Source organism: Haliotis asinina, chromosome 6, assembly GCF_037392515.1.
Source record: "Haliotis asinina isolate JCU_RB_2024 chromosome 6, JCU_Hal_asi_v2, whole genome shotgun sequence".
Classification (NCBI taxonomy): Eukaryota; Metazoa; Mollusca; class Gastropoda; order Lepetellida; family Haliotidae; genus Haliotis; species Haliotis asinina.
In genome coordinates, this window is record NC_090285.1 from 907,877 (window position 1) to 924,053 (window position 16,177).

Consider the following 16,177-nt stretch of genomic DNA (forward strand, 5'->3'; position numbering starts at 1 on the left):
ACATACACCTAGCAACATTCATCCAACAACATACACCTACCAACATACATCCAACAACATACACTTATTAGCATACATCCAACAAGATACACATAGCAACATACATCCAACAACATCCACCTAGCAACATACATCCAACAACATACACATAGCAACATACATCCAACAACATACACCTGGCAACATTCATCCAACAACATACACCTAGCATCACACATCCAACAGCATACACATAGCGACATACATCTAGCAACATACACATAGCGAGATACACCTAGCAACATCCAAGAACACAATTATGCTCTGTCTTCCAGAGCCATGTGGTTGAGCGGCCTCCAGCTGGTCGTGATTGTCAGTCTGTGTTGTCTGGTCGGGGTGTTACTGTTCGCCTTCTACAAAGACTGCAACCCTCTCCACTACAACCTCGTCAGCAACACGGACGAGGTGAGGAAATGTACAAATACCATGACACCAGAATGTTACCTGTTTGTAGATGGAGTGACAGGGTGTGGTAGAGTGTATGCTTCCATTGAGAAGTCACGTTATTCTCTCAGGTTTAATGTTCTTGGTATTAACGTGTACATTTATGGGACCTGACCAAGCACCGCCTGATGACCCGTTCTCAAGACCAGTATATGTTGATATGGCCTGATGACCCGTTCTCAAGACCAGTACATTCAGGTATGGCCTGATGACCCGTCCATCTCCATGGCCTCTTAACCAGACGAAAAGAACATTTTAATATCTGCAATCCGAATCACCACCTGTTTTATGTTTTGCAGTTACTGCCTCTGTTCGTGATGGACATCTTGGGACATCTGCCGGGTCTACCTGGAATCTTCCTCTCCTGTATCTTCAGTGGTAGCCTCAGGTACAACAATATCATATGTGTATATACAGCATACAATGTCAGCCTCGGGACCAACAATATCACATGAGAATATACAACATGCAAGATCATGTGTATATGAAACATGCAATAACAGTCTGTTATCTCTAGCCATCACTTCCAACAGTCTCTTAACATAACATACAATGTAGTCTGACATCTTCACCCTAAGGTTTAATGTTACCACCTGTTACCTCCAGTCATCACTTTCAGCACTCTCTCATCCGGGATGAATGCTGTGTCGGCGGTTGTGCTACAGGACTACATCAGACCTTTCTGCAGCTGTAGCATCAACAACTTCACAGCAAGTGTCATCACCAAGGTTACAAGTAGGTGCTAGTGTCAGTAGGTGCTATGTTTTTGTGGCAAGAATGCTATGACGCCAGTCGGTGACGCTGTCTGTTCTTGTAGTAATAATAAAATGTCACCAGTCAACGACCATGGGTTTTTTGCGTTGTGTCACATATACTATGTTGTGTAATATTTTATACGTATCGAGTCACATGTACTCCCTTCTGTGTTACGTGTTAGGTCCTGTTCTGCATGTATCGTGTGTTTCAGCTGCAGTATGTGGAGCTATCAGTGTCGGATTAGCGTTCGCAGCTTCACGGTTGGGGTCGGTGTTACAGGTGAACTACCGCACGTTATATAACGCCTCACAAATTCGTGTCCAAATAGTGAGTCTTGGTCAGCAAATCCAGTGATAATACTCTGTCAGTCACCATTCAACAAAGGTGCAACAGTAGGGCGGAATTCGGTATTGTATGTCAAAAGCCAGGTGGTGTTTAGCAAACATCAATGATGAAACATGTCTTTATGGTAAAGTTACTAAAAGCGACGTAAAACTATACGCACTCTCTCATTTTATGATAAAGTGTTACATAGGCGACACAAATAATGACAGTAGTCTCATTGCAATATTTATACATTGCAGCTACACTGAGCCCCATTTAAACATCACTCCGTTTTTGAAATTGGTAATCAGTTTAATTCAAACACATGTAAATAGCCTAATAAGTGCCGGAAAGACTTCAATATTAGCACGTTTGATCATCAATACTTAGTGACAAATTTCTGACAATTACAAGTGAAAATGACGACAGGTGGCGCGACAGTGCCTGAGCGTTGACAACGGCGATGTATCATCAAGTACATGGAGTGGATGAGACTGCTCATGGAGGCTATGGAAAGCCAGACTCGGTGATGCGTCTGAGAGAGTTCATCTACAGGTGTCATCTTTGGCAGCACATCATTGAGCTTCCTGTGAATCCCACAAGTGGTCTGTTGGCTTAAGGGTTGAAGCAAGGGTCTGAGCATTTGATCAGTGTAGTGGGACGATGGTACCCCATTTCCTCTAACAGGACCGATATACGGCAACACCATAGTTCCTAGTTTGTGATTGAGAACAATAGCACTCCACACCAATCTGTTTGGACCTCCCCACGAGTCTCTCTCTCTGGACGCCAATTCCGATGGTGTGTGGCCCACAGTGAGGATCGGACACAAGGTCTGCGACATCTGACTTTTCTCTGACCTCAAACGCTTCCGCACTGTGTAGGCGGTCTCTGGTGATTGCCAAGATTGTCCGTGAGGTTTCTGTGGCTCTTGCGAAACGATTGCGAGGACAGTCGCCTGTGCTTCCAGTGGCTTGGACTCGTTGCTGTAGGTGGTGTATTGTGTCTAACATGAACAGAAAAATGATTTGCAACCTGTCTCGCAGTATTCAGTCTTCTTCTTTGTTCTCTTGATACTCGTGTCGCAACAGTGTTCATACATGTTCGGTGGCTCTTCTTACATGGATGACAGCTCGGGATGCACGTGCATTGTCATTTTGATGAAATACGCTCATCATTACTCAAGTAACTGCGTTTTGACATGTTTTTGTATCAGATACAGAATCTGAAACCATATTTTCTAAACAAATGGCTACAAACCATTCTCGAAACGCTCGTAACCCTATGAAATCTTAACTTTGATCATAGCCAATGTCTTAAGAATGGACTTAAAAAGTTCGTAGAGCTACAAAAGTTTCGAGAATAGTTAGATAGGTAAAGTATAAAAAGTACAGAAAATAATTGGAATTATGATGAAACCTATCTGGCAAAATGTTTGGTAGGGTGATTTTTCTCTTCAGTATGTATATTTATATTATTTTACACATTATTTCACATTATTAGAATTATGGTAAATAACGTTACGAATAGAAACTACCAAAGTATAATCACTAACCACCTGTGGGCAGGTGACCTGATGTTTCCTCAACTGAACGCCGTCAGTGGTATGAGTATGTATCTAAACACAACATCGACCATATAAATGCTGTAGAGAAAGTAACCGAAATATGTAATGAACGGAATTAAATTCCAATTGTATTTCACGAAAAAACACTGGGATAAAATGCATGATGATAATGAGTGCAAAGCAAATTATCTTCAAGTCAATGGTTTACATAAATACCTAACTAAGATATTAAAGAATATTTATCTCGCCATTGCATTATTACAACGATAATACGTTCATATACCACGAATCAACTGAAATATTTTAGCACTTTCTACATTTATATTACATTACATGAAATACATTATAATACAAAAGGTGAACCTTGAATTTCCTCAAAACAAAACAAATCCGCTTCTCCTGAAGTTGCCAAACAGGCTGAAATGACTGAGTTCCTTTGCCACCCATGAACGACAGCGTACAACCAATGGGATATGTTGTCAAGCTTCTTGGTAAACTTTAAACCAATCAGAACAGTTCGTAAAGTATTTAAATTGTGGATTCTCCGCACGTAAGTTGTTAGAGTGAGTGGTTCTAAAGGTCCCCAGCTCATTATGAAAATAACAATATCAAAATCAATATAAATAAATACGTATACTGCAAAGAAAAATTATGGGAACACCCTAAAATTTGATGGTCATTTCTTGTAATACCACTGGCAGGAAAACAATGACGAGGTCTGTTCTTATAGTAATGATGATATTACATCAGACAGGTATTGTAATACGTCTATGAGACAACTAGGATGGTGCTTGTTTTTGTCACTGGTGGCTAGGACACCTATGACTTGGTCTGTTCTTATAGTAATGATGGTATTACATTAGGCAGGTATTGTAATACGTCATTGAGACAACTAAGATGGTGCTTGTTCTTGTCACTGGTATCTAGGACACCTATGACTTGGTCTGTTTTGTTTTGCAGCTCTCCTACGTGGCCTTCAGCGTTACGGACGGACCTGTGTTTGGAGTCTTCATACTTGGAATGTTCTTCCCCAGAGCCAATAGATGGGTTAGAAATTCAGTTATTTTGTGTTCGGGAGTAAGTAATGTGCTCCCTTTGCAATATAAGGAAAGGGGTTCTGATGTAAAGGTTTAAACATTTCCTTCGAAGACCACTGAGCTGAGCCACCACACACTAGTTTCACTTACAATTGAAGGGGGCTCTCGGTGGCTACGTGACCGGCGTCATCATCCTCATGTGGATTGCAGTTGGAGCCTTCATCCACAACATCATCACTCCCATGTCTAAATTCTCTGTTCACGGCTGCAATTGGAACGCTACCAACTCCACCATGCCCACAACACCGACAAACAACAACACCACACATGCCGAAAGGTAGGTTACGTATCTGATACGGCGTCTCAACTGACACATAAAAACATTGGCAAAAAAGGGGCTTGCATGAAAGAGTACCATACGAAAGATCTTGCAAGTCTTTTCTTTGGACTAAAAGTCGATAGTTAGCTATATTTTCAGCTAAGTACAAGTACCAGAGAAATAGGATGAATGTCTGTGGATGCTATCTGTGTAATTCGTGATTTGCAAAGTGTTTAGTTTTCTTTAGATCTAGTTGTACAAGACATTTTCGAGATTAAGCCCCACTATTATAATCAGTTAGGTTATAACTAATTATCTGACTGATTGTGTGGACGTTTTGCTGTAATTTGTTGACTCATCTGATGACAAGACAGTTGCTTTGTTGTTTTTCTACATCAATGCTTAAGCAATACTGTTTCCTTTAAGGGACAAAGGTCTCGGTATCTATGAACTCTCTTTCTTCAACTACACAGCCACGGGAGCCTTTATTTGCGTCATCGTTGGTATAATTGTCAGCCTCATTACAGGTACGACATTTACAAATATACCGTGTTTGTCAAGATGCTCTGTATCTTACTGCGTGACAGCTGGTTCTCAGTGGAATATTGCCCAGGTCATGGAATAGACACGGTATGGTAGGGAGAAAGTTTTATGGATGTCAAGTTCGTAATGAACACAACATTTTGAAGTAGTTCATTAATGAAAGGTAAAGCTATTCGTAACACTATTTCCAGAAAGTTGTAAAATCTACGTCATTGTTTGAAATATAATTATACAACTGAATGGTTTAGAAATCTCCCTAGCTGTATGGAAATACACTCGAGGCCGTTTAAATTGCGTTACCTTGTTTAACGTCAGATACATTTCGTTGCAAATGACATAATTTTTATTCGAATTGTCACTAACGAAATCAACCTGCTACTTTTAACGCCAATTATTTGCAAGTGCAAGTCACTCTCTCCTTGGAAAGTGGAGGAAAATACGCATTTATTGAAGTTTTATCACAGTTGTTTACTGTTCATGAACCTGTTTGAAACCGCAGCTTAAAAGAAGTTTTTGCAGTGTCAACACGCGTGTATCACTCACCTGTTATGGCGTACGGGCCTCTGACCTACAGGTCAGAAACACAGAATCTCTGTGTGATAAACATGACAAAGGACAAGCAAGAGGCAGTGGGTAATAGAACTGGTAAATAAGGAAGAGCAAAGTAAGGATAAGACAGTATTTCCCGTCCTTATAGGTTATGGGAAGCCGGTTACAACGGACCCTAAACTGGTCTTCCCAGTCATTCGCTCGCTCTGTCCATGTCTTCCAAAGACAGTCAAGGAGAAGTTGGAATATGCGCCTGTAGCAGAGGTACGTATCTCTACTGGGAGATTATGCTGTTAACAAATGAAAAACCGCAGTCTGTGAGAGGAAACACACGTCTACGCTCATCAGAGAGTCCTGGGTTGAACACCGATTGTACTGTTTCCCAGCCAGTAAGGCTAATGAATAAATAACATCTACTATACCATACATGCCGTTACTATACCATACATGCCGTTACTATACCATACGTGCCGTTACTATACCATACGTGCCGTTACTATACCACACGTTACGTGCCGTTACTATACCATACGTGCCGTTACTATACCATACGTGCCGTTGTGTTGTGTGTACAGTGTTGACTTTTACGCTGTTAAGTGTTACAGTAGTGAGTGTTAAATGTTACATTGATGGGTGTTACAGCTATGTTTCAGTCTTTACAGTGTTTAGTGTTACAAAGTCTAGTATTTAATGTCATAGTCTTACAATGTTCCAGTGTTGGGTGTTACTGTGTTGTAACTGAACATGTTCTGTGTACAGGGACCACATCATATAGACGTAACGGAAATGAGTGAAGGAGTGTGAGGCGAAACTGACGTCAGGAAATGCTCGGATGATACCTCAATCGTCCAGCAGACACAGGTCCACCTCAAGTCCACCTCAAGTCCATCTCAAGTCCATCTCAAGTCCACCATATTCTCGAGGCCTAGCTGGACTGGCACGACATTTGCTACTTTGTATAATATCATGTCGCCAACATTCTGCCGGAGCCGACTGATCTGTGATCAGACAACCTTGACACGCCGGGGATGAACCCCTCACGTACTGCCCCCTCACGTACACTTCTCATAGTAGAGCTTTCATTCACAACTAAACATAGTATTAGCCAGTGTGGTTATCTAAGATAATTATATGTGTATATGTATGAATCTCGGCCAAGGATTGACGCAGAGCTGATTCAACAGATTAATGCAGGATAGGAGTGGATATAACACATATTTGGATGTTTTGTATTGAACAGGAAGATGTCATAGGAACCGAGAAACAACCCTTTCTTCGAACTCTTTGGGAACTCGTTTCTCTGCTCCCACAACATCTCCTTCAGAAGAAAACATCCAAATGCTCCATAGTTTGGAATGAAATCACATTGTAAATCACTGATTTTGTGCATTTGTATGAAAGAATATGTCTATGTAACTGTCAACAAAATAAACAGCAGAACGCTGGCAGCTTGCAGAGGGAGGGAGCCAATGACCTGTACAAATCTATGTAAGACGTTCTATATATGAATACACCTTTAACTCGATGTAACCCATACATATGTGTCAACATCGATGAGACATATGCACATTTATACAACTATAACTCGAAGCAACACATCAATATATCCAATCGACTCAACATTCATGTATAATTCGCCACACAAACCCAGAAGTAAATGTTATTGTGACATAGCACAGAAACTTTTCGCCATCACTCATTATACTCCGGACCTCACATTATCAAGCAATACATCTGAGAGACATGTTTTCCCCTGTCAGCGGGCATCCATTGGAAAGTACTTGAGTGGGATTTGTCTGCATCATACATTGTCACGCTATGTGCGTGACTGATGGATATCCTGTTATTTTGTTTGTTGCTATGGCACTTTCTGTTTGTAAAACATCATGTAATAAATAAATATGATTTATTCAGACATCAGACTTATAGGACTGATTAATGTTTAAATATTTGACTTGTATGTTTAGTTTTCTGGCTGTACGGCGTTAGATTGTTGAGGGTTTCAATGTCAGACAATAAGTGGTATTCACAGTTTCATTCAAAGTTCTTTTTCTTCATAACGTTACAAGAATCACATTTAGATCCTTGTAAATCACCCATAGATGTCTCATTGCTAACAGTGGCCGCGTATAGTTCCTTGCCTAGACCAAAGGTAAGTATAAACAGTTTGGTTGGTTAGGTTTCAGTTACAGTTATGACGCAGCTTTGCACGTGTTTTTTCCACTGCGCAACATCCACACAGAGGCAGTCTAGTTCGTCATAAAGTTAACTGCACACTCATGAGAACCCACATACTCTCGCACAAATCGCCTCGAGGAAGCAGTGTTAACGCAGGTATGTTTTCCATTGAAGTCTTTACATCCATCAGCCACCCAGGTTCAGATGAGAACCGTCCGCGGCAAGTGCAGCAGGTAAACAAGTGTACCTCAATTATCACGAGAACAACGTCCTTTAGGTGCACTTTCCTTTATCTTCCTATCCGGCAGCTACAGTGTCACAGAACTGGTTGTACAGGATCGCGCCACCTGTGTGTGTGTGTGTGTGTGTGTACATGATCTCACGTAGATAACAGTTGCCTGAGAATTCGGAAACTGTCCACAAGATGTCGGCTTGTGCGGTCTTTGCTGTGAGTACGACAGTGTTACCTAATCTCAACATTCACATTTCCTATAAATAATCACTAGTATGTGTGATCCATGATTGATCCATGTTTGTTTCAGGTGTGTGTCCTTGTGTACATCACAACCTGTGTACCATCAAATGTTGAAGGTGAGCATGTGCTCTGAGAAACACTTCGGTCAGCCTGGTTGCACAGTGTCACGACATGCCATATCCTAGAATGATATTGAGGGTCAAGGTCATCATTGCCCCTGTCTGTGTTGCGCATGAACGTTTCTGCAGATTGCTGACGTTGTGTGACGTCAACCGCGGTAGGACATGTAGTTTTCAATATGTCCGTGAAGGAGGAAGTTAATGAGCTGTATTTCACTACAGTGTTTCGCCTTGAGTATATGTAACTGGACTGTGGGTAAAGTTTGTACACTAACACATTCAAGCATTATCAAGAAGCTATAATTCACTATACCTCCTTCGACATTTATCATTACTCTTGGACAGCCGAAGGCACTGTGACCTGTGCCTTGTGCCACAGGTATTGGAAGGACACAATATATATAGGAGAAAACACGCCCCCGGGTTTTGGTAGACAATGTAAAACCGGAAGAGAAGGGATTTCCCGACCCAGATGGTTTTACATTGTCTACCAAACTCGAGCAGAAGTTTTTTCCTTAACACATATTACGTCAACGAGGAATAATTACAGTGTAGATGAGCATATTAATAAACCTACATAACAATAAAATCAATTGAATGGTAGTAACTATAAGTAGATAATTTAACCCCACCGCCTTCGTCGGTCCGTGTCACTCGGTCACGACCTCGACCTCTTGTTCTCAGGTGCCTGTTCCTCGTCTCAGTGGGGCTGCAGCAACAACAGATGCATCTCGGCAACGCTGAAATGTGATGGCAAAAACGACTGTGGTGACAACTCCGATGAACGCGAAGGCTGTGTTGATCTCGGTCAGTCCTGCTAACATCTCTCCTATCTTAACACGATTGCGCTCACCCATGTTAGCAACTCTCCTATCCTTACACAATACCACTCAGTCCTGCTAGCATCTCTCCTGTCGTTACACCATGACGCTAGCCTTTGTTTATTTATTTATTTATTTATTTATTTATTTATTTATTTATTTATTTATTTATTTATTTATTTATTTATTTATTTATTTATTTATTTATTTATTTATTTATTTATTTGTTTGTTTATTGTTTGTTTGTTTTTTTCGGGGGGTGTTATTGAAGAAACAGACATCCAAGTGTTGTGTGGCTGTAGGTAACCCATGTGTTGTGTGAATGCAGGTAGCCACTGTGTTGTGTGACTGTAGGTAACCCCTGTATTGTGTGACCGCAGATAACTCGTGTGTTGTGTGACTGTCTGTAACCCGTGTCTTATGTGACTGTAGGTACCCCATGTGTGGTGCGATTGTAGGTAACCCCTCTGTTGTGTGACTGCAGGTATCCAATGTGCTGTGTGAGTGTATGTAATTCATGTGTTCCTTGACTGTGGGTAACTCATCTGTTGTGTGTCTGTAGGTACCCCATGTGTTCTTAGACTGTAGGTAAAACATGTTTTGTGTGACTGTGGGTATGCTATTTTTCTATTTTCGTACCTGTGGGTAGCGCATGTGTTGTGTCACTGTAGGCATCCCCTCTGTTGTTTGACTGTAGGTAATCATGTTTTGTGCCACTGTGGATAACCCAAGTGTTATATCACGGTAGATAATCATGTGTTGTGTGACTGTAGGTAACCCATGTGTTGTGTGAATGCAGGTAATCTGTGTGTTGTTGTTGTGTGACTGCATGTAACCCATATGTGCTTTGACTGTAGGTACCTCTTATGTACTGTGACTGTAGGTAGCCCCTGTGTTGTTTGACTGTAGGTAACCCATATGTTGTGTGACTGTATGTAACTCGTGTGTTGTTTGACTGTAGATAACCCCTGTATTGTGTGCCTGTAGGAAACCCCTGTGTTGTTTGACGGTAGGTAACCCATAGGTTGTGTGACTGTAGATAACCCATAGGTTGTCTGCCTGTAGGTAACCCATAGGTTGTGTGACTGTAGGTAACCCATATGTTGTGTGACTGTAGGTAACCCATATGTACTGTGCCTGTAGATAACACATATTTTGTGTGACTGTAGATAACGCCTGTGCTGTGTGACTGTAGATAACCCCTGTGTTGTTTGCCTGTAGGTAACCCATATGTTGTTTGACTGTAGGTAACCAATATGTTGTGTGAATGCAGGTAGCCACTGTGTTGTGTGACTGTATGTAACCCCTGTGTTGTGTGACTGCAGATAACTCGTGTGTTGTGTAACTGTGGTGTGCTTGTAGGTAACCCCTCTGTTGTGTGACTGCAGGTATCCAATGTGTTGTGTAACTGTGTGTAACTATTGTGTTGTGTGACAGTGGGTAACCCCTGTGCTGTGTGAGTGTATGTAATTCATGTGTTCCTTGACTGTGGGTAACTCATCTGTTGTGTGTCTGTAGGTACCCCATGTGTTCTAAGACTGTAGGTAAACCATGTTTTGTGTGACTGTGGGTAAGCTATATATGCGTTGTGTGAATGCAGGTAACCCTTCTATTTTCGTACCTGTGGGTAGCGCATGTGTTGTGTCACTGTAGGCATCCCCTCTGTTGTATGACTGTAGGTAATCATGTTTTGTGCCACTGTGGATAACCCAAGTGTTATATCACGGTAGATAATCATGTGTTGTGTGACTGTAGGTGACTCCTTTGTGGTGTGACTGTAGGTAATCATGTGTTGTGCCACTGTGGATAACTCAAGTGTTATATGACGGTAGGTAATCATGTGTTGTTTGACTGTGGGTAGCTCATGTGTTATACCACTGTGTGTAACCCAAGTATTATATGACTGTAGGTAATCCTGTGTTGTGTAACTGTAGGTAACCCATATGTTGTGTGACTGTAGGTAACCCCTGTGTTGTTTGACTGTAGGTAACAAATAGGTTGTGTGACGGTAGGTAACCCATATGTCGTGTGGCTGTAGGTAACCCCTGTGTTGTTTGACGGTAGGTACCCCATGTGTTCTTAGACTGTAGGTAAAACATGTTTTGTGTGACTGTGGGTATGCTATTTTTCTATTTTCGTACCTGTGGGTAGCGCATGTGTTGTGTCACTGTAGGCATCCCCTCTGTTGTTTGACTGTAGGTAATCATGTTTTGTGCCACTGTGGATAACCCAAGTGTTATATCACGGTAGATAATCATGTGTTGTGTGACTGTAGGTAACCCATGTGTTGTGTGAATGCAGGTAATCTGTGTGTTGTTGTTGTGTGACTGCATGTAACCCATATGTGCTTTGACTGTAGGTACCTCTTATGTACTGTGACTGTAGGTAGCCCCTGTGTTGTTTGACTGTAGGTAACCCATATGTTGTGTGACTGTATGTAACTCGTGTGTTGTTTGACTGTAGATAACCCCTGTATTGTGTGCCTGTAGGAAACCCCTGTGTTGTTTGACGGTAGGTAACCCATAGGTTGTGTGACTGTAGATAACCCATAGGTTGTCTGCCTGTAGGTAACCCATAGGTTGTGTGACTGTAGGTAACCCATATGTTGTGTGACTGTAGGTAACCCATATGTACTGTGCCTGTAGATAACACATATTTTGTGTGACTGTAGATAACGCCTGTGCTGTGTGACTGTAGATAACCCCTGTGTTGTTTGCCTGTAGGTAACCCATATGTTGTTTGACTGTAGGTAACCAATATGTTGTGTGAATGCAGGTAGCCACTGTGTTGTGTGACTGTATGTAACCCCTGTGTTGTGTGACTGCAGATAACTCGTGTGTTGTGTAACTGTGGTGTGCTTGTAGGTAACCCCTCTGTTGTGTGACTGCAGGTATCCAATGTGTTGTGTAACTGTGTGTAACTATTGTGTTGTGTGACAGTGGGTAACCCCTGTGCTGTGTGAGTGTATGTAATTCATGTGTTCCTTGACTGTGGGTAACTCATCTGTTGTGTGTCTGTAGGTACCCCATGTGTTCTAAGACTGTAGGTAAACCATGTTTTGTGTGACTGTGGGTAAGCTATATATGCGTTGTGTGAATGCAGGTAACCCTTCTATTTTCGTACCTGTGGGTAGCGCATGTGTTGTGTCACTGTAGGCATCCCCTCTGTTGTATGACTGTAGGTAATCATGTTTTGTGCCACTGTGGATAACCCAAGTGTTATATCACGGTAGATAATCATGTGTTGTGTGACTGTAGGTGACTCCTTTGTGGTGTGACTGTAGGTAATCATGTGTTGTGCCACTGTGGATAACTCAAGTGTTATATGACGGTAGGTAATCATGTGTTGTTTGACTGTGGGTAGCTCATGTGTTATACCACTGTGTGTAACCCAAGTATTATATGACTGTAGGTAATCCTGTGTTGTGTAACTGTAGGTAACCCATATGTTGTGTGACTGTAGGTAACCCCTGTGTTGTTTGACTGTAGGTAACAAATAGGTTGTGTGACGGTAGGTAACCCATATGTCGTGTGGCTGTAGGTAACCCCTGTGTTGTTTGACGGTAGGTAACCCATGTGTTCTGTGACTGTAGGTAAAACATGTTTTGTGTGACTGTGGGTATGCTATTTTTCTATTTTCGTACCTGTGGGTAGCGCATGTGTTGTGTCACTGTAGGCATCCCCTCTGTTGTTTGACTGTAGGTAATCATGTTTTGTGCCACTGTGGATAACCCAAGTGTTATATCACGGTAGATAATCATGTGTTGTGTGACTGTAGGTAACCCATGTGTTGTGTGAATGCAGGTAATCTGTGTGTTGTTGTTGTGTGACTGCATGTAACCCATATGTGCTTTGACTGTAGGTACCTCTTATGTACTGTGACTGTAGGTAGCCCCTGTGTTGTTTGACTGTAGGTAACCCATATGTTGTGTGACTGTATGTAACTCGTGTGTTGTTTGACTGTAGATAACCCCTGTATTGTGTGCCTGTAGGAAACCCCTGTGTTGTTTGACGGTAGGTAACCCATAGGTTGTGTGACTGTAGATAACCCATAGGTTGTCTGCCTGTAGGTAACCCATAGGTTGTGTGACTGTAGGTAACCCATATGTTGTGTGACTGTAGGTAACCCATATGTACTGTGCCTGTAGATAACACATATTTTGTGTGACTGTAGATAACGCCTGTGCTGTGTGACTGTAGATAACCCCTGTGTTGTTTGCCTGTAGGTAACCCATATGTTGTTTGACTGTAGGTAACCAATATGTTGTGTGAATGCAGGTAGCCACTGTGTTGTGTGACTGTATGTAACCCCTGTGTTGTGTGACTGCAGATAACTCGTGTGTTGTGTAACTGTGGTGTGCTTGTAGGTAACCCCTCTGTTGTGTGACTGCAGGTATCCAATGTGTTGTGTAACTGTGTGTAACTATTGTGTTGTGTGACAGTGGGTAACCCCTGTGCTGTGTGAGTGTATGTAATTCATGTGTTCCTTGACTGTGGGTAACTCATCTGTTGTGTGTCTGTAGGTACCCCATGTGTTCTAAGACTGTAGGTAAACCATGTTTTGTGTGACTGTGGGTAAGCTATATATGCGTTGTGTGAATGCAGGTAACCCTTCTATTTTCGTACCTGTGGGTAGCGCATGTGTTGTGTCACTGTAGGCATCCCCTCTGTTGTATGACTGTAGGTAATCATGTTTTGTGCCACTGTGGATAACCCAAGTGTTATATCACGGTAGATAATCATGTGTTGTGTGACTGTAGGTGACTCCTTTGTGGTGTGACTGTAGGTAATCATGTGTTGTGCCACTGTGGATAACTCAAGTGTTATATGACGGTAGGTAATCATGTGTTGTTTGACTGTGGGTAGCTCATGTGTTATACCACTGTGTGTAACCCAAGTATTATATGACTGTAGGTAATCCTGTGTTGTGTAACTGTAGGTAACCCATATGTTGTGTGACTGTAGGTAACCCCTGTGTTGTTTGACTGTAGGTAACAAATAGGTTGTGTGACGGTAGGTAACCCATATGTCGTGTGGCTGTAGGTAACCCCTGTGTTGTTTGACGGTAGGTAACCCATGTGTTCTGTGACTGTAGGTAACCCATAAGTTGTGTGACTGTAGGTAACCCTTGTGCTGTGTGACTGTAGGTAACCCCTGTGTTGTTTGACTGTAGGTAATCCATTTGTTGTGTGACTGTAGATAAGCCCTGTGTTGTTTGACTGTAGGTAACCCATATGTTGTGTGACTGTAGAAAACCCTTGTGTTGTGTGACTGTGGGTAACCCATAGGTTGTATGATTGTAGGTAACCCAGAGGTTGTTTGCCTGTAGGTAACCCATAGGTTGTGTGACTGTAGGTAACCCTTGTGGCAGCGGGAAGATATGCAGAAGCATCCTGAAGTGTGTATCCAAGTCTCAGCTGTGTGACGGTAATGACGATTGTGGGGACAACTCGGATGAAGACGACTGCCCTGTGGTCTGTGAGTATTTCTTTAACAGACCTACAGACCATTTCCATTTTAGCAGTTGTAGAAGTGAAGTATTACCGTTTCAGTATAAATTACTACTTAGACGATATACTAAATATTAAACGCACTGACTGTTTTTTATCCTACATAATTCAAGGGTTACGTCAGAATGGGCTGACGTCTCAATACTGTGAAAATTATTTCCAGTGACATCGCGTATCCATTGTAACTTGGTGTGTGTAATTACTGACAGGCGTTGGTGACAGAATTTCAAGTTGCTGAATTTTATTCTCCCTGAAGGAAGGACTGTGGTGAAGTTAACTACGTGTCTCACTGTATGTTTTCACCAGCATCTCCCAATCACTGTGTCAGAACCACACCAGCTCTCACGTTGTCCATGGTGTTGGGGCCGCCAGAGAATCGCCGGCCTGTACATGAAAGCAGACTGTACCAGAACACGTACAATCCATAATGATATTCATAAATTCACATACACCAGTTACTCATGCTGTGGTGTTTGGACAAAGGTGAAATATAAACGAGTTTCGATCTACCTTCAGCCCAGTGCCCAAGAGGAGCACCATTAAAAGACTCCAAGGGAATGGCATATTTCTGTGGACGGGGTCCATCGGCTCAGGCGTGTCCGCGAAACAGCGCCTGTGTCACCGACCCACTCGACCGGTTCGCCGTCTGCTGTCCTGTTTGAAGACATTCTTACGCGAAATAGAAATAAACGTTGCATGTTTGACGACAAAATCTTTGGTTTTTAAAAACATCTGAAGTAGTATTGTGCACCGTGAGTGTCTGGGGTAGGACTGGTGTAAGTGTACCCCAACCGCCATCGTCGTTTCATAAATGTCACATACTGATACCAATAATGTTATTTTGTGGGCTTTGTCGTTGGTTTTCTCCATTCCAAATGGCATCAGCGACAATGATCAAACTCAGTAAAAACTAATACCAGTAGTACATAGCCAGACCTGCGTATTTCAAACAGTCCACGCCAGTCCATACTCTGATGAATAAAGAAGCCATGAATGGTTGCCACACTATAAGCAACTCTTTAGTGGTGTTTCATACAGTAGATCATTAAACTGACCATGATTATCACGACAGTTCTGGCAAAATCCAGACCTTACCGCAGCTATACTTGAATCAGCAATCACCAAAGAGATTTTAGAAAGTAGTGACTATCCTAAATCAAACAAATCACCAGGATTTGCTGACATGAGATCAGAATTCTTTAAACACTCGTCTGACCTTATCGCACCATACCTAGAACTACTATTTAATATTATATAGGAAAATGGTACTTTTCCACACTTTGGGACAATTGGTATCATTGTTCCAATCCATAAACACGGTGATGCAAATAACCCAAATAACTGTTGAGGAATAACATTACTTAGTAAATTTAGTAAAAGTTTCACTTGCGTAATTAATAAGACACTTGTAAGCTGGGGAGATACAATAGATAAGATAATGAATCACAAGCTGGATTTAGCCATGGATATATCACAGTTGACAACATATTTATTTTA

General features: G+C 41.9%; 2 protein-coding genes across 3 annotated transcripts in view; both read left to right on the forward strand.

The window, feature by feature from the left end:
• The window catches only part of LOC137287357 (sodium-dependent multivitamin transporter-like), a 32,260-nt gene extending 24,767 nt beyond the window's left edge, over positions 1-7,493 (forward strand). For both annotated transcript variants that reach the window (XM_067819611.1, XM_067819612.1), the window contains 9 exons: positions 315-444; positions 783-871; positions 1,103-1,218; positions 1,451-1,518; positions 4,091-4,177; positions 4,326-4,504; positions 4,913-5,013; positions 5,727-5,842; positions 6,338-7,493. In XM_067819611.1, the coding sequence (XP_067675712.1) occupies positions 315-444; positions 783-871; positions 1,103-1,218; positions 1,451-1,518; positions 4,091-4,177; positions 4,326-4,504; positions 4,913-5,013; positions 5,727-5,842; positions 6,338-6,382 (931 nt within the window). In that variant the 3' untranslated portion in view covers positions 6,383-7,493. The remainder of the gene's footprint in view (positions 1-314; positions 445-782; positions 872-1,102; positions 1,219-1,450; positions 1,519-4,090; positions 4,178-4,325; positions 4,505-4,912; positions 5,014-5,726; positions 5,843-6,337) is intronic.
• Positions 7,494-7,958: 465 nt separating this feature from the next.
• Positions 7,959-15,392, forward strand: LOC137287359 (suppressor of tumorigenicity 14 protein-like). The gene is made up of 5 exons (XM_067819614.1): positions 7,959-8,204; positions 8,299-8,347; positions 9,035-9,157; positions 14,526-14,648; positions 15,197-15,392. The coding sequence occupies exons 1-5, from the start codon at positions 8,181-8,183 to the stop codon at positions 15,340-15,342; spliced, it is 465 nt and encodes a 154-aa protein (XP_067675715.1). The 5' UTR covers positions 7,959-8,180; the 3' UTR covers positions 15,343-15,392.
• The last annotated feature ends 785 nt before the right edge of the window (positions 15,393-16,177 follow it).